We start from the raw sequence: 19,977 nt of genomic DNA, 5'->3' as shown, positions 1-19,977 counted from the left end.
CGCTGGTCGCATTTTACAGTTCAATTAAACGTTCAGCGCGTTGGGTCTACGAGGAAGTACTCTCCTCACTTTCTTTTTACCGAGGTAGATAATTCAAGTGGCGTTCGACGATCCGATTGTGGCTGTTTTTCGAAATTTTTTAGAGCGAAAGTATTGGGTTGGCAACTAAGTAATTGCCGATTTGTTCAATGAAATAAAAAATTTTTTTTACTTGGAACGAAGCTTAATCTGTAATGTATTTTCCATTTTGTTCGATGACCTTTTGCCATCTCTCTGACAACTTGAAAATTCCATGCTCGTAGAAAGTCTGATCCTTTTCGGCCGAAAACTGAGTTAAGTGAGATTTTACAGCGTCATCATCGTTAAAAGTTTTACCACGAAGGGAGTTGTCCAGGGATCGAAATAAGTGGTAATCCGATGGCGCGAGATCAGGGCTATATGGTGGGCGTAACATCAATTCCCAACTAATATCCATCAATTTTTGCCGAGTGGACAAAGACGTGTGCGGCCTAGCATTGTCCTGCTGGAAAATGGCACCTTTACGATCGACCAATTCTGGTCGCTTTTCCTTGACCGCTGCATTCAATTTGTCCAGTTGCTAACATTCACGGATAATAAAAAATAACGTAATAATAATAATAATAATAATTTTATAATATAACATTTACGGTTATCATAAAAATGAGAGTGAGAGACATCTATAACTGAAATCGGCAATTACTTAGTTGCCAACCCAATATATTATCAAAACCTCCTCGTTGAGATTGAAGATAATCCTTTTATTGGTTTCAATATTAACACTATGCCGTCCGGTGGCACCACACTGGTGCCATGCAAAAACTATCTGTTGTATGCCGGTGGTACCACTTTGGTGCCATTTTAGAAAGCTGAAATAACATTTGAACTATATTTCTTGGGTGTTAAAAAAGTCAGCAAGCTAACTATAGCATTGTGGTCGCTTTTCCTTGACCGCTGCATTAAATTTGTCCAGTTGCTAACATTCACGGATAATAAAAAATAGCATAATGATAATAATAATAATAATTTTATAGTATAACATTTACGGATATCATAAAAATGGGAGTGAGAGACATCTATAACTGAAATCGGCAATTACTTAGCTGCCAACCCAATATTATTATAATTAAGAGTCTTTCAACCGGGTTTGGAAATTCGTTTTTATTGCGATGTTGTCTAGTAAATGGAATTCTACTGAGATTTCTATGAAGTTGTTGCAAAAGTAATTGCGATTTTTCGAATAAACAGCTTCAGAAAGAATCGAAATTACTTTTGCAACAACCCAATAGAATGTAATTTCATGAATTAAATCCTGTGAAATTTGTAGGAATTTTTTAGATCGATGTTCGCGCCATTTTATTTTCCAGGTTTTGTCAAAGAGCCGACATTTTTGTTAATTCTATCTCTTTATAATTTTACTTATTTTACAATAGTTTTTATGGGGATGAGAAAATTGATGTCATTTAAGACTAGTAAAAATTAATGTTTAGACAGAAAAATTACAAAAATTACGAAATCTGACGTGTGAAATAAAAAAAAAATGGAAATGTAAATATTAATTTTTAATATTCACTAAGTAATTGACGTATTGTAAGGATATGCAACAAATAAAACTTGGATATAGAATTCCAACGTTAATTTAATCAAATTTCGTCATTGTCTATTGACTTGTCTACTGATATCTTAATGTACTATACAAAAATTAGCCATTAAAATGAGATTTCCATATTTGTCTGACGTCAGACGTGCATTGTTTAGTCTCGTATAGGAGCGCGAAGGTGATTGCATTAATGGTTTAGTAGTTCCACAGATGATCTAAGAAAGACTAGGAAGATGAAAACTCACCGTGCTCATCAGAAGCAAAATGTATCCGGTCAAGTATTCGCGATGGTGGTAATCTATCATCTTGGCATCGGCCACCACCATGATCTCGATGAAATACTGAAGTGGTAGGGCCCGGTGTGTCATGAAGGGAGTCAATTCCATCTGCGAGATGTGACCGTACTCCACGCTAATCTCGTCCCTTCTATGCTCTACGAAATAGTGTCTGGAATTTTTCAATCATATTTTTTAGCCTGTGCAATCTCCACGTTACGACGATCCTCCTGACAGTTACGTTTTCATAATTCAAAGTACACGTTTCTAATTTTAACTCCGGCGCGGATACCCTAAGCTTTCTACGGCATTCGATAACATTATTCGACGTATCAAGATAAATGTTGAAATAAAAATGATTTCGATTTTTGTGAAAACTGCGATCTTCTCAGTTATTTGAAACTGATTCGGTGTATTTAAAAAAGTTTTCGTAGCCTAATAATGTACTAATAATAATAATAATAATAATAATAATAATAATAATAATAATAATAATCTCGAGTAAGATATGTGCATAAAAATTCGCCATTTTGGAGGATGTTGTCTTGACAATAAAATAGCCTGATTCATCTTGTTTAAAGCAAAGTTCGAAAGCCTCTATTGTAACTTCGTCGATAATTGAAATAAAATAAAATACTTCTATGTTTCGTATGTTTCACAACTTGCGAAAGAGTCTTTTGATCAGGAGAAAAAATATATTTCCGAAATGGTACAATTCTACGAGAATGAATTTCTAATCTAGGCACGCAAGTGCTCGGAATATCATTGTTATCACGATTAAGACAGCAAAACGTTTGTCACCTCTTATACCTGTCGCTGTTTCGTAAAAAATGCATACTCTCCGAACGTCGTCGTTCTACAGGCGACTCATATCTCTCTTTGTTTTGGACGTCATCGACGAACTTTTTTTCCGTCAGCGACCTACGCCTCCGCGATAGGGTATCGATGTAAACTTTATTCTCGGATACATCGTCTGTATCGAAATTCGGTATGTCGTCATCTGCAACAGAAAAAGGATAGTTTGTTTATACATTTTTCCAATGATATTTAATTGGTGGGACAAATGGGCATTTTAGGTGGAAAAAAATCATGTTAGGAAACGTTTACTTATAATATATTGTAATATATTTAATACATATTGTATTATTAGTATTAATACTAATAATATTATATTGTATATTAGTATTAGTATTAATATTATTATACAATAATACTAATACTAATACTAGTAATATTATTATACAATAATATTAATACTAATACTGAACTATAATAATACTAATACTAATATACAATATAATATTATTAGTATTAATACTAATAATACAATATATATTAAATATATAATATATTTAATATATATTAATACTAATATTATATTAAATATATATTATATAATATTGTAATTATAATATTAATATTAATATTATTGTAATATATAATATTAATTTCATAATATTATTATATTATTAATATATATTATTGTAATATATAATATTAATTTTATAATATTATTATATTATTAATATATATTATTGTAATATATAATATTAATTTTATAACATTATAATATTATTAATATATATTATAATATATTTAGTAACCCTACAAGCATAAAAATCGTTGCACAAAACCTTGAAATCGTAACATGATGAAATTCTCCATTCATTTGTGTTATAATGAACACAAGTAGACGTTTCGAAATCGGTATAAAAATTTGTTTATCGATGCATTCTACAAGAAGTTCCGGAAGCTTGTATAAACTTAATTTAAACTGCCGTTTCGTTCACATTAGAAGCGAAGAACTAAATAAAAAATACCAAGAGATACCACCTTCAATTTTATATTGTATAAAATTTTGATTTCTATGGTCTTTTAGTCTTAATAACTGTAGCGACGTTAATTCGGTACAATGAACACGTAATGTTTCATAACAACGATTAGAAAGTGTTACATAATTTAACTTACAACTCTTCATTAACCATCGACGAGATCTACGCGATCTAATTATTGCTATAGTGCGTGAACCGAACAACGAAAAATGTAATGCACGCAATTCGGTGATCAACGATTTCGTAACTACCTTCCAAGTAATTGCATGAGAATATATTCTGTGGTCTCTTTGTTTTCACTTCGAGCACTAAAATTGGACTAAAGTTATTGCAAGTCGCCGATCTCGAGACTTAACAAACGATGTAACCGAAATGGCCAGGCACGCTCGCACGGTTACAATGTGAGGCATTGTCGACAGATTTTTCCATTTATCACATCAACGCGCGTTTCTTCGCTCTGAAAGTGATTAATAGTTTACGTCCGTGACGCGACGGAAGCCACTTTTCAGAGAGATCGAGCAGAACGCCTGTTCGCCTGGATAACTTCATTGCAATGGCTGCCCGTGCTTAAGATTTTCCGCATTACATTGACCTAGGGGTCAACGAACATTCCGAGCTCGTTACAGTCCAAGTTTCGAAACCGTCGACATTGAATCCGCCGTACAGAGAGATGGTAGCCGTTTCAACAATCGAACTGCTCGACTCCTCAAAATCACAGGCCTTCGGATTTCTTGTTTCATAATTATTGAGAGATCAATACCGCGATAAATACTATAAAACCATTGCGTAAAACTGTATACGAATTCACAGAAATTAATTGACAAAAATCGGATCCAAGATACAGACCAATTAATTAAATAAACTTAAATACATTATAACATAAAATTCTTATAATTTTAATTCTTATAATAAATTATTATATTAATTATATATATATAATAATATATAATATAAATTATATATAATAATTATATTAATTAATATATTAATAAATTATTATATTATATTAATTCTTATAATAAATTCTTATAATTTAATTTTATAGAAACCAGAATCAAGAGAAAATGTATTTCGTCGACGAATATATTTAACAATCGCAGGGACGAAGTACACATGTTATTAATATTCTTTAACTGTTTTCCAGTATTTGAAAGACTGCTTAATCACGAAAAAATGACAAGACAATCTTCTTTAAATAGGAAAATCCAAGAGTCCAAGAAGAGACTTTTGATTCGAGAAGTGAAAATTAAACGTGCACCGTTAACAATGCCAGCGAGCTCGACATAATTTTTGTCAGGTAAGTAACTAATAACTAGACTGTGGATTTTTCTATTATTTTACTACTTATTATTTTCTTATTATTTTACTACTTATTATTTTCTTATTATTTTACTACTTATTATTTTCTTATTATTTTACTACTACTATTATTTTATTTTATTATATTATTTTACTTTCTATTATTAATAATTTTAGCTTGTCAATTTGTCAAACTCTCCCAGCGTTTCGAATTGCAACTGCACTCTCATTTTCTTCGTAAACGCATGAAATATTTTGCCAATATTTTTGGCACCAAATATTTTGCCGATAACCAGTCTCTTGCTCCAGGAATAAAAAGCAACCGCGTTTCCGAATCGATGGTGGGACGAGCCGCTGCAACGATTTGCCGTCCTAAAAATAGACATTTTTCCATTTTATTTCGCGGCTCGGCTTTCCGAGGGGAAAAAGAAGCGCCGCGGACAAAAATCCCTTTGTGCCGGGGAACATACGGAGCCAGTTTGGATCGATCGGAAGACAAAGCGCAACTGTTCCCGATATAGCTGTAAGTATAGCCGAAGAAAGGATCGAGGCAACGATCGTGCCCGTCTAATTGAACGTGCGGTTGACACTTCGGAGAGAAACCGATACGTCCTGACGGCTTCGCTATCCGCGATCAACGATCGACGATCCATCTTGATGTCCTTCGCGCCCTCCGTCTCTGTGTGGGTATCACGATCCTGGGTCGCGCGACCGATTTTCCTTTCGTTTCTTCGCTATCGTACAGGGTGGTCGCGCTATTATTGTTCCGCATTCTAACAACAGGTTACGCTGTTCCATGCTTTTCGTTCGACACTTTTACCTCGAACGTGTTACACCACATTACATTGACACTCGCGCGAACAGTGTCACTATTTCGTCATCGGATTTAGAAATAAATTTGCATTGCGAAATCATCGGGAATGCGAAATTTTATTAGAACGTCCAGCGCGTTGGGGAATCGAACGAGCAATTACTTTAATCGATCGTGGATTTCCAGCTGCGATTTCATTCGCTGAGCTGCTTCGAAGTTGTTGCATTTGGGAGATAACGTGTCAAAGACTATTATATTATAGTTGAGCCAGTTATTATATTTATTATTTTATTTTATTATTATTTTATTGTTTTATTACGCGTTTATTATTATAGTTATTATTTTATTTAGTATTTTATTATATTTATTATTATTTTATTATTTTATTACGTTTATTATTATAGTTATTATTTTATTTAGTATCTTATTATATTTATTATTATATTTAGTATTTTATTTAGTATTTTATTATATTTATTATTATATTTAGTATTTTGTTTAGTATTTTATTATATTTATTACTATATTATTTGTTATTTTAATATTATTTTATTTAATATTTTATTATATTATCATATTTGGTATTTTATTATATTTATTATTATATTTACAGTTCGCCAGCGGTCATTTCTAACAAAAAGACCTTTTACATTTTATTTCATAATGTCCGCGGTACGCTAATTTAGCTTGGATCAATCGATATTTGTACAAATTCCCGTTCCTATAGGTTATATTATATATTTTTTTATAGTTTACGAAAATGTGATCAAAGGAAATTATTGCAGCAAAAGTAAAAACAAAGTAGAAAATAATTATTCATTGTTGCTAGTAGCTGTGACAAATGCAATCATTTTCCATCGAAAGATATAAACTAATCTCGATTACAAAAACATATCTATTTATCTTATTTATATTTCCTTAAGTTTTCCTTGTGTAAGAAAATATAAATTATACAATATACAAAAAAATTAATAATATAAATTATATATTTTATTTCTAGTTATCTCAGATACTCTCGATTTCAAGAAGGAAATTTTACTATTTACAGTTTAGGTGTGACCCTATACCACATACTTATGAAGTGAAACATGATCTAGAAGCTTGTAATCGCGAGGTCGCGCGCACACGTTACTTAATTGTCTGGAAAATTTTTTGAAAATCGAGAAACGTACGTGCGTCAGAGTTCCCGCGAGCACCAATGAATCACGGCTGAGCGGTTGCTTAATGATTTCGTTAAATCGATTAGCCTGCATCGATTAAGCATTCATCTGATCGCGGTCGTGTGTACGCACGCTTGATGGATCCTCGTGTGCCGTGATCATGGTATTGATAAAAAGCAGAATCTGCTGCACGTTCTCGCGAAACTCGAACCTTTCGACGAAACCATCGTGCAGTTTTGTTCAGCAATGACGCGATCCTGCTCGAACCTTGAGCATTTTTTTTTACCCGCAAATAGAGCGTACCAACGAATATCTGGAATAATTACCGCAGCTCGATGATTAAACAGCCGCAAAAAGCTTAGTAAAGGGACGTGAAATGTATAATTAACCCGGAATGCGAGTTAATGATCGCGATTTATGGGGCAACATCTACAAAGTAAATAAGTATGTTTATACGTAAAGCGTGCGGAGTCGGTGCGTTTAATAATTACATGTACAGTTACGGATATATAAAATTTAGTGGACTGGTAATGGGGATAGATGTGAATTAAATTTAGTCGAAGTAATTAAGTATTATATATTAAGTTAGTTAGACTAATCTAGTTAGACTAATTTAGTTCGTTTAATTTTATATATTATATTACATTTATATTTATATATATTTATATTTATATTTATATTTATATCTATATCTATATCTATATCTATATCTATATCTATATATCTATATATCTATATATCTATATATCTATATATCTATATATCTATATATCTATATATCTATATATCTATATATCTATATATCTATATATCTATATATCTATATATCTATATATCTATATATCTATATATCTATATATCTATATATCTATATATCTATATATCTATATATCTATATATCTATATATCTATATATCTATATATCTATATATCTATATATCTATATATCTATATATCTATATATCTATATATCTATATATCTATATATCTATATATCTATATATCTATATATCTATATATCTATATATCTATATATCTATATATCTATATATCTATATATCTATATATCTATATATCTATATATCTATATATCTATATATCTATATATCTATATATCTATATATCTATATATCTATATATCTATATATCTATATATCTATATATCTATATATCTATATCTACATCTATATCTATATCTATATCTATATCTATATCTACATCTATATCTATATTTATATTTATGTATATTTATATTGTATATATTATATTTAAATATTTCGTTAAATATTATATCCTCTTTAAAATCTTCATGAAAAAATTCAAGTAGTATTACATGACGAGAGGTTAATATTCAATTCGACTGTGGTCACGTGGGTTATCAACTAACATTGGATCGGATAATTAAGCGGCAAGTTCTCTTGAATCTAAATATTTACATTTCAGTAAAATTCTTTTTCTCGCGATAATAACATCCTAGCGTAATCACATTCTATCGAACTTCGTACTTCGTTAGTTTTTAAAGCGTTTCCTCGCCTACAAATGCAATCTAATTACCGCTCCCGATACAGAAACGTGCGAAACCTATAAATTAGCGACAGAACGAAGCTGTACCTATGCATACCGGCTCGAACAGAAAAAAAAAGGAAAAGTGGTAGCAGCTTCTACGCTACGGTAGATCAGAATGAAGAAGAAACGTCGCTGCAACCCTTGCAGATTGCATTAAGTCCCCGATGGAATGCGCTTTCATGCAATCGTAATGATAGCTTTATTACCCGTTGTAATTGCCCTTATTGCCATTATTATCCTCGGCGGTGATTGCCGGCATATTGTTTCATGGCCGCGCGCTTTGGTGAATCTCGACCGCGCAATCTCCGTCCGCGGTTCGACTAATTAGAGTATCATTATCGTTGGATCGTCTGCGCATTATTAACAGCGGTGTCTATGCGTGTATTGCTCGCCGGTCTCGCGCGCGAGAGATACTTTAATCACTTAATGTAGGTAAAAGTGCCGTTCAGTTGGATCAACACGATCAAACAATTACAGATGTGTTTAGGCTTCAATTATGCTGTCGTGCCAGCCATATCCTACCTGGATGACTTTCAGAATTATCGTGTGAATAGACGGAAGTTAAGTGATCGTAGCAAGCGATTCGGTGGTTTCATTATGCTAATGTGAAACGATGCTTGTTTTTCTTCTCGGTAGTTGTAATGTTTCGTTTGACTCCGGTTAAATCGTGATTCATACGACTTGATCGTATGAAACTACTAATAGTTATGCGGAATTTTATGTTCGCAATGGTTTACGTATTGCTCAAGAGACTCAATTCACAAGAGTAGGTAATTATTGTTGTTTTTGTAGTTTACCTTTTTTTACTTTACACGTATTTTAGAAGATACTTGGGATTTTAGGCTTATTAATATTTTATGTATTGCTCAAGAGACTTAGTTAACAACAATAAGTATTTATTGTTGATTTTCTAGTTCACTTTATTACTTTACATGTGGTTTGAAAGTTAACTGGAATTTTAGGCTCATTAATATTTTATGCATTGCTCAAAAGATTTAATTAACGACAATAAGTATTTACTGTTGTTAATTGAATATTTTATTCGTGTTCATAATATTTTACGCATTGCTCAAGAGACTTAATTAACAACAATAAGTACGTATTGTTGATTTTCTAGTTCACTTTATTACTTTACATGTATTTTGAAAGTTATCTAGATTTTTAAGCTCATTAATATTTTACGCATTGCTCAAGAGACTTAATTAACAACAATAAGTACTTATTGTTGATTTTCTAGTTCGCTTTATTACTTTACATGTGGTTTGAAAGTTAACTGGAATTTTAGGCTCATTAATATTTTATGCATTGCTCAAAAGACTTAATTAACGACAATAAGTATTTACTGTTGTTAATTGAGTATTTTATTGTTGTGCATAATATTTGACGCATTGCTCAAGAAACTCAATTAGCAACAATAAGTAGTTATTGTTTTTCTAGTTCACTTTATTACTTTACATGTATTTTAAAAGTTATCTGGATTTTTATAAGCTCATTAATATTTTACGCATTGCTCAAAAACTACTTGACAGCTTAATTAACAACAATAAGTACTTATTGTTACAACAATAAGTATAAAAACAGTTATTGTTACAACAATAAGTATAAAAACAGTTATTGTTACAACAATGAGTATAGAAACAGTTATTGTTACAACAATAAGTATAACAACCATTATTGTTACAACAATAAGTATAACAACAATTATTGTTACAACAATAAGTACTTATTGTTGTTAATTGAATATTTAATTGTTGTTACAGTATTTTTATAGTATTGTTATAGTATTTTTACGTATTGTTATAGTATTTTACGTATTTCTCAAGAGACTCGAACATAAATAATAATTAAAAAAGTAACCATGACATAACCTTACAATCGCAGGTAACTCAAAAGATATATGTAAAATTAATCGATTAAACTACAATTCTTCGAGACTGCGAGAATATTTGCGGGTTGTCATTCAATTTTTCTCGAATAAATTTCGGAGAAGGACTAATTTCCATGCGGTCCGGTGGAACGATTTACCCTCGAGATTTTCTACGAAGCTCCAAGAGCATCCCGTCGCGCGGTCGATCGCTATGCATCCTGTCGCTGGCGCGCCCTGTATAAGTGGAGTAACTCAAGCAAACGAAAAACGAACCGGTATCGGCGCAGGAATGCACCGTTGAAATTAGAATGACAAAAGCCGCACCCTAATGGGCCAGGCAAGAATGGTCGTTAAAAGGCCCCCGATGTCGGGAAAGGAGGAGGAACGCGAGCAGATCGGAGAAATACGAGTGGAAGGGTGGAAATCTTCTTAAGGCACGCTCGAAGCTTATCGGGACGTATCTGAAACGAGCACGATTTCCTGTTACGCAGGGTGTGACCGAACGCATGCCACTACTCTCCATCATGTTGAATCCTTTTCGGGTTTCGCGCGATTGTTCGTGCAGCCGATCGATGATCCGATCGGTGTGAGTTATTTTATTACCAGCTGTTCGAAAGAAGCGACTAATCGCATCACAATACAACTGGCGAGTCGTACCGCAAACAGGAATGCCATGCGTTAATTAACCCCTTAACGTGCACGCTCGAGTTAACTCGAGCGCGCTAAACAGGCCAAACTGTGCACACTCGAGATAATTCGAGCGGCGTTGTACTTTATGTTGCTATAATTTTTCACACTCGAATGCAATCGAGAATTGAAAATAACAATGTGAAAGCAAAAAAACAACAATCGTTTTATTGATATTTATCATTTACATGGGATTGTAAGCTATAACACTTACTTATTCAAGTATAAAATATATCCTTTTTCTACTTATCACTTACGACTTATCTCTTCCTTGTGAGCCGCTTTCCGACAGCGTATTCATGTTCAGATTCTGATTCGCTCATTTTTCAATATATATTTTACTAAAATATAATGTAAAATAAAATATAAATAATAATATATATAAATATAATAATAAATCTTATAAATACTAGTATTGTTATTATTTATGTTTTAAAAGTATAAATAAACATTTTTACTGATAATAATGTTTATTCTGAAAAATGGGAATTCGAAAAGAAAGATAAAAAAAGTCGATGTGTGTGTGTGAGTGTAATATTACAATATTCGACTATTTTCTGCAATGTTATCAAAATCCAAAATTGCAATAAAAATTTTGATTATTTTTGTATTTTTGTAATTTTCTTGCCGAGACAACGTTCTAAATTGTGTTTTTTTTTACATTAAAAAAAATTGATTTTTTTTGGCCGGCCTTTTTAATAAAAACTGTGCATTAAGGGGTTAATTAATTAGTTAATTAATTAATGCGGCATTGCAAAAGTTAGTTTGCAGTACAAAGAATAGGGTAATAAATAGGCTAGCAATAAAATCAGTAATAATTAGTAATAAAATATAATGGTGGTAATATTAATTACTAATGTTATAATTATTAATTTTTTATAATACTTTAGACCAGGGGTGTCAAACTCAAAAGCTAACTTGGGCCATAATAATAAATAAACAATGCTTAACTTCAGGTGGGCCGCAAAAAAAATCAATGTTCATAGAAACAAATATTTTTATTTTGACTAGTACATTGTAATAAACATATATAAAGTTAAATTATTGTTTACGTCCTGATACTTGACATCAAAAATGTTCATCTCGGGCCGCGAGTTTGACATCCCTGCTTTAGACGATTGCAATTATACGAATTTCGTAATTTCCTTATACGTTCATTGAATTATATTTTGTATACCAAAAAAATATAGTATATATAGTATATTTATATAAATAATAATTTGTATTTGTAAATAATATATTTGTATAAATATAGTATATTTGTAATACCGGTCTTCTATTTTTTACTGTCCGCTTAAATTTTCGTCTTCCTTCTAATGTTAGTAACAGAGCATTAACTTCCTATTATTAAAAAAAGAAAAAAAAACAGTAACGTCCCTATGCAAAATTCGTTCACAGTACTTTCGAAAAACTGTCTCCCTGTAAGCCAAATAATTTGTTTCTAAAATGATTACCGTTTCCGAGGTCTAATTAAGATATCCAGTTAAGCTGTTAAAAATTCTCCTCGCCACGTGCTTTTTCATCAACAAGAAATGTACACGATAGTTCCGGTTTCGCCGCGCATTCCCCCGCGTATCGTCCCGCGAGGATCTACAAGCATAATAGAGTCTCGCCGGAGCGCAATTGCTCTCTAACAACAAATCTAGTCATCTTCCATTTTTAAACCAGTTATTCCGATTTTCTGTGCCTTCTACGGAGACCGTCGCGCCGCGAACGCGTTAAGGGTGCGTGCGATCTTTTTGATCGCGGAGACGAACAGTGGCGCGCATTGTGCAGCCTAGAATCGTAGAAACCTGGACGGCCGGGTTACTCCGTGTGCGCGGAGTCAAGAAACTCGGTGGAATCGGGGAACGTCGGAACAAAGGTCTCGGGGGCCCCGGGGCCCGGAGCATGTTCCACGGCGTTAGAATGTCCGGGACGTCTGGAATCGCGTTTCGGCGACGATTATCTATGTCCGCGGCGCGACGCCCACGCGTCCCACGGCATAATGCAGCCGCGCGCTCTCCTAGCGGAAAGCTCGGGCTGACAATGAGCGGCCAGATAATGGGAGTTGCGGGTGCGTTCAGCCTATTTGTCGTTGGGTTCGTGACTCTCGGTTTTGCACGGCACCGGGCCTGTTTTTCCCCTTTGCGGCAATCGGGGATCGCGCTTGGCTTAGGCTGCCGTGCCACGGGGACGCTTTATCCGCGTTTATTGTCGCGCGGCTCTCTAGGCGTTAAACGGGCCGGTTAACATTCGTGGAAACCGGGGGAATAAATCGCGGCCGACGTAATCGCGATCGGGCGACCGTATTCCGGTTCAAGGAACCGGGGCGGGAGGATTTAATTGACGCCGGAGCCGACGCGGAATTCTCCGGGCCCCTCGTCCGGGCCTCGGACGTTGCTCGCGCCGCGGCGCGCGCGGCTCTGACGGATTGCTAATTTACAGATAGACAAATGAATGGGGGACCTCGAATAAGGGCCTACCCTGTGCATTCATTACTTCCTGATATAACGAGCTTTTGCGAATCAAGTGGATAGGGTTGGGACGAATTTAGCACTGCGAACGAGTGATAACATTTAATTATATATATATATATATTTATTATATATATATATATATTTATATTAATATAATTAATATAATATTTATAAATATATATAATTATATTAATAATAAGATTAATAATAAAATAAATTAATAATAGAATATAATAATAAAATTATATTAATAATATTATGTTAATAATATATATTGTATTAATATTGTATTAATAATATATACTTAATTATATATGCGAATCAAGTGGATGGGGTTGGGACAAATTTAGCACTGCGAACGAGTGATATATTAATATAATTAATATAATATATATATATATATATTTAATATAGATTTAATTATATTAATAATAAGATTAATAATAAAATTAATATATATATATATATATATATATATATATATATATATTTAATATAGATTTAATTATATTAATAGTAAGATTAATAGTAAAATTATATTAATAATATTATGTTAATAATATATATTGTATTAATATTGTATTAATAATATATATTTAATTATATATATATTTTTAAGTTTTCGCCCGAAGAAGTTAATCTCCCTAATTTCCTAGAAAATGCTGAGCCGCGGCGATATATGCAAAAACGACCGAACCAAGCATATGTATATAATCGTTATTAAATAAATATTTAAGAATAATTATATAAATATGTATATATACTTGACTCGGTCGTTTATATATATATATATATCGTATTTGCTCAACTTTGTCTACGAAATTAAGGAGATAAAGTTCTTCGGGCGAAAAATATTTTGTACAAACTTGTTGTTGCAACTTGAAGCAATTTCTTTCACTGTTAACAATCGTATCCGCTGTTCCAAAATGGTCCATTTCTGTGCGCGATCCGAGCGCGGATTAGGATGAAATTACCGTGCGTAGTAAAGTCGCTCATTTCCGACACGCGTTGCGACGCGACGTAAAAGCGTCGCGCGACCGACGACGACGCGTTTTTTCCGGGCTATCGGGCCACGTTGACGCCCATCGATTGCCTTCCGGATCCTTGGACACGGGGTTTCCAATCGAATCGATTAGCGCAAGTAGCGTAACATTAATCATTCCCGCGGGAAACTTCCAGATTGCCTCGGTCCTCTTCGTCCGGTGGTGGTTTATCGTTCGCGCTCGCGTGATTCTCCGCGAGTACTTTACGGTCGCGGTGCCGAAGAGACGCAGCAAAGTCGGTGAACGAGAGAAGAAGAGAGAAACGGTGTGTGTGTGTGTGTGTGTGTGTGTGTGTGTGTGTGTGTGTGTGTGTGTGTGTGTGTGTGTGTGTGTGTGTGTGTGTGTGTGACAGAGAAAGAGAGAGAGAGAGAGGGGGGGGGGGGGCAGGGAGGGGGGACACGAGCAAGAAGAAAATCCGGAATGAGTTATGAGACGAGAAAAAAGTTTCGACGCGTACGGAACTCGGAGTTTTATGCGTTTCTTCAAACGACCAACCCCACTGTTCCACGTGTTAACACGTGTAAAGGGGCGAATGATTAATTAAGCCGAGGGCAAAGACATACTGGGGAACGTCTGAGTGAATGATCGTGAGAGTCGCTGCCCGCGGTTTCTTGCCCACCGAATGACCGAGAAAAAGGAGCAAGAGTTTCGTCACGGATCGTACATCTTCCAGGGAAAAATGCTTAGGGCTCGCTGGGATTTTATCATCTTAATTTATGGTGTTGGATAAGGCTCTCGCGGCGCACAATCGCTCGCGCGTCTCGCTTCATTACGACACACCTGTTCCGAACGATTTCGATTCTGCGTGATTATCGGTCACCGTGTATGTCGAACAATTGGTCCGTGTTTGGAGCATTCGGCGATCTTATCTTTTGTAGCGTGGTTGTCGATTTCGAAGACTTATCTTCCGTTAACTTATCCCCATTAATTTATTCCCATACCGAATTAGTTATCTAAGTAAGTTATGTCTATTATAATATAATATAATATATATATATATATATATATAACATAACATACTTATATATATATATATATATACAGGGTGTCCCACAATTATTTTAACAGCCGAAAATGAGGGGTAGCTGAGGTCATTTGAAGTAACTTTTTCCTTTGCGAAAATGCAATCCGCGGCTTTGTTTACGAGTTATTAACGAAAAACACTGGCCAATGAGAGGTGACGGTGCGAGAGAGAGAGTCCGCGAGAGAGTACGCAGCACGAGGCTTTGACAGATGGTCGGGACGGACTCGAGCCACGTTCGAAGTATTGAACAAATCACGAAGCGAGAACTTTCCGGATTTTTTTTTACTACGTGACAGTGATATTTTGAAGAAAAACGCTGTTCACCTTTACTTTAGAATGTCTGAAGAATATTTACTAATTTTTCGGACCCGAAATAATAAGTAATTTAACCGTGACGGCCGTTTTAATTTTCTAGTGTGCATGACACCTCGTGTGTAACATATGAAATTTTTAAGCAAGGTGTACAGTGAAGATTAACAAAGTACGTAAATGATATTTTACGTTAATGGTATTTTATTTAAATAATTCCGTGTCCGAACATAGTTCAACGAATGATTCGCAAAGCTAATTTAATAAATAATAATCGTTTTAAAGGACGTAAGGGATATGTTTGTTAGAGAAATATGAAGAATATTATCAACAAGAAACTCACCCATTTAGTTGTAAAATCCACTTCATGCACGGAAATGTGTGCAGGAGGATAGTGCATTGACCTCGTACAATGTATGATGAACTGCACAGCTGATCTGTATCTGACGGCGACGAACAGAAGGATATCTCCAGGCAGGCAATTTCAACGTTTACTTTCACTGCATTATCACTAAACACTGATCACTTATCAATAATATTTATGGACAAACTTTCCTGAGTTAATATATATGGCCCTGAAAAGAGCCGATTGTTTTATGCGACGCGTTCGAAGTTCTCACTGTTAACGACACGTATGTACCGCGTTGTCGAGATGAACTGCAGAAGACTGGCACGATGGCCGACTGTGTTTCGTTCTCCTACGAGCGAATTTCAACTGTTTTCCATCGAACGCGAACATTGTCAGCCATTGTGCTAGTCTTCCGCAGTTTATCCCGTCAACGCGGTATGTGTTCTTAACGATATGAACTTCGAACGCGTCGCATAAAACAATCGGCTCTTTTCAGGGCCATACATATTAACCCAGGAAAGTTGGTCCATAAATATTATTGATAAGTGATCAGTGTTTAGTGATAATGCAGTGAAAGTAAACGTTGAAATTGCCTGCCTGGAGATATCCTTCTGTTCGTCGCCGTCGGATACAGATCAGCTGTGCAGTTCATCATACATTGTACGAGGTCAATGCACTATCCTCCTGCACACATTTCCGTGCATGAAGTGGATTTTACAACTAAATGGGTGAGTTTCTTGTTGATAATATTCTTCATATTTCTCTAACAAACATATCCCTTACGTCCTTTAACACGATTATTATTTATTAAATTAGCTTTGCGAATCATTCGTTGAACTATGTTCGGACACGGAATTATTTAAATAAAATACCATTAACGTAAAATATCATTTACGTATTTTGTTAATCTTCACTGTACACCTTGCTTAAAAATTTCATATGTTACACACGAGGTGTCATGCACACTAGAAAATTAAAACGGCCGTCACGGTTAAATTACTTATTATTTCGGGTCCGAAAAATTAGTAAATTTTCTTCAGACATTCTAAAGTAAAGGTGAACAGCGTTTTTCTTCAAAATATCACTGTCACGTAGTAAAAAAAAAATCCGGAAAGTTCTCGCTTCGTGATTTGTTCAATACTTCGAACGTGGCTCGAGTCCGTCCCGACCATCTGTCAAAGCCTCGTGCTGCGTACTCTCTCGCGGACTCTCTCTCTCGCACCGTCACCTCTCATTGGCCAGTGTTTTTCGTTAATAACTCGTAAACAAAGCCGCGGATTGCATTTTCGCAAAGGAAAAAGTTACTTCAAATGACCTCAGCTACCCCTCATTTTCGGCTGTTAAAATAATTGTGGGACACCCTGTATATATATATATATATATATATATATATATATATATATAAGTATGTTATGTCTATTATTAGTTATATCTATTATTATATAATACATAACTAATTATGTATATGCACGAAAAGTTGTGTAACAGTATAATTATATTCAAATTATGCTTCGTCGTCAGAATATTTTATATTCTTTAAAAAGTCCCAAATGGGGATTGTGCCAGGTTGCACGAATAATAAAAGAAGACAAAATTATTTTTTTATTGTACGAAAAACAAAAGACTCGAGTAAGCAACACACAGTTACTGTAACCTCTAAATTACATATTTATGCATGGTACGTAATTATAATATAAAAATCAAACCAAAAATGTCATGCTTCAAATGAGCCGTTTATTTTGAAAGTGGCATAAGTCACTTTGTTCTTAAGTCGATATATTTAAGGATTTGCGTTTTAACACGTTCCAAAATATCGATGCTAACTTTCGAGAAGATTTACTTGTATTTGTTATCTCAGGATACTGATATTTTTCTCGGTATAAATAATTTCGTATAAACATTAAAAAATCACCACTTTTCATTACAGTAAAGTGACTTATGCCATTTTCAAAATAAACGGTTCAAATATGAGAGCCTCGTTACCGATTGTCAACGACTATAATAATCCCGAATAATCGTGTCTCCTCTTCGAAAATTGTCCATTTTCGCGCGCAATCCGAGCGCGAATTAGGGAGAAATTGCTCTAATCCGAATTTACCAAAGCTTCGACAACCATCTCTGATTAAAAAAATTACTCGATCACGTGACACATTCTAGTGAAAACTGCTAGAAGAAAGAACGACGCGATCGCGTTTTCACTTCGGTTTCGTTTGAACGAACCAGCTGAATTTTCTGGGAAAACTGAAAGGAATTCGGTAGTCGTCGTGCTAAACGACCGCTGGGAACTGGCGGGTTTCTGTGAGCGTGGATAAGTTCGGAGGTAAAATGGCATGTTTTATATGGGCACGGTGATTTATTCGTAGATTTTAACCAATCGCCGTAGGGGTTCCGCCGTGTATAAACCTGCCTTGCCGAGAAATTTATTAAGCACGCCGGGTCGTTCAGCTTCTTCCATTCGACGCCACAATGCAGAACGTATTCGAAACGACTTCTGTCACAACCGATTCCAGCGGTACGCGTTAAATCGAAAGCTTTCACGCGCGATACACCCAAGGATATTTCACTCCCGTGGGCAGCTGCCGGGATGGCTCGCTCGCGCGAGAGAGTAGATTAAACTAACTCGCAACTGGAACACCGGTCAACGTACGTTTCGATAGTTCTTTTTGGAGTCGTCGTGAATATGCATTAGATCGCTTCAAAAGTCCTCTCGTAGTTTCGTAGGGACGTCGTTTCGTTAGGCCAATCTCGTGAATATCGTAGCTTGGCGTTGTTAATTAGTGGACCGTGATGAAACAGAAAACGGTGAAGTGAATCGACGAGAATACTGTCACGACAGATCCCCGTTGTTAACCCTTTGCACTCGAAGCCGTTTTAACACTGAATTCAAAATAGTTCTTTTGACTTACGATACTTTTATTTCGTATGACTTAAGTGCATTATTTATATATGTATATATATACATATGAAATTGACTTGTTTGAATCGTGCGACAATTGCACTTTTAACCATTTTTAAGATACAAATAAATTTTATAATGTTAAAGTTATTTTGAAACGTTATGTAACAATTTTAAGTGTCTAGTCGGAGTGACCAGTCAAGTGCAAAGGGTTAAAATTGTTAGGAAGAGTAACTAAATATTTATAGTAACTCAATCTGAACTTTGCAGTATTTTCCAAACAATTTCTATTTTGTAGAAAGATGTAAAAAAACGCAATTTATTAATATCACTGTAAGTAAACTAGAGACAACGGATAACGCTCGATGAAGCACTATTGGGCAGTGCTATGTACAGGGTGTCCCGAAATTATGGCACTTCCGGGAAACGAGGGATTCCTGAGGTTATTTGAAGTAACTTTTTCCTTAGCGAAAATGCAATCCGCGGCTTCGTTTACGAGTTATTAATGAAAAACGCTGACCAATCGTAGAGCGAGCGCGGTCAGCGCTCCGCCAATGCCGCGTCGCGCTAGCCGTCTGACGCAGCGGCAGTGGTCACGAGGGCGGGGCGTCAGCCTTACGCGATCTCTCATTGGTCACTGTTTTTCGTTAATAACTCGTAAACGAAGCCGCGGATTGCATTTTCGCTGAGAAAAAAGTTACTTTAAATGACCTCAGGAACCCCACTCTTCCCAGAAGTGCCATAATTTTGGGACATCCTGTACAGTAGATTCTCCCTAATTG

At 34.9% G+C, this 19,977-nt stretch overlaps 2 protein-coding genes across 5 annotated transcripts in view; one reads left to right on the top strand and one right to left on the bottom strand.

The window, feature by feature from the left end:
• Positions 1 to 19,977, bottom strand: part of LOC117218891 (A disintegrin and metalloproteinase with thrombospondin motifs 15) — a 237,748-nt gene that overhangs the window by 35,049 nt on the left and 182,722 nt on the right. For 3 of the 4 annotated variants that reach the window (XM_076522590.1, XM_076522593.1, XM_076522591.1), the window contains exons 7-8: positions 2,695 to 2,893; positions 1,864 to 2,065 (exon numbers count right to left, since the gene is read on the bottom strand). In XM_076522590.1, coding sequence (XP_076378705.1) covers positions 1,864 to 2,065; positions 2,695 to 2,893 — 401 coding nt within the window. The remainder of the gene's footprint in view (positions 1 to 1,863; positions 2,066 to 2,694; positions 2,894 to 19,977) is intronic. The other variant, XM_076522592.1, reaches the window with a different exon arrangement.
• The window catches only part of Rab7 (RAS oncogene family member Rab7), a 107,054-nt gene that overhangs the window by 51,570 nt on the left and 35,507 nt on the right, over positions 1 to 19,977 (top strand). The gene's annotated exons all lie outside the window — the stretch shown is intronic.

Source organism: Megalopta genalis, chromosome 6 (assembly GCF_051020955.1).
Source record: "Megalopta genalis isolate 19385.01 chromosome 6, iyMegGena1_principal, whole genome shotgun sequence".
In the NCBI taxonomy this organism is placed as follows: domain Eukaryota; kingdom Metazoa; phylum Arthropoda; class Insecta; order Hymenoptera; family Halictidae; genus Megalopta; species Megalopta genalis.
Note: the sequence above shows the minus strand (reverse complement) of the source record. Positions and strands in the feature narration are given on the sequence as shown.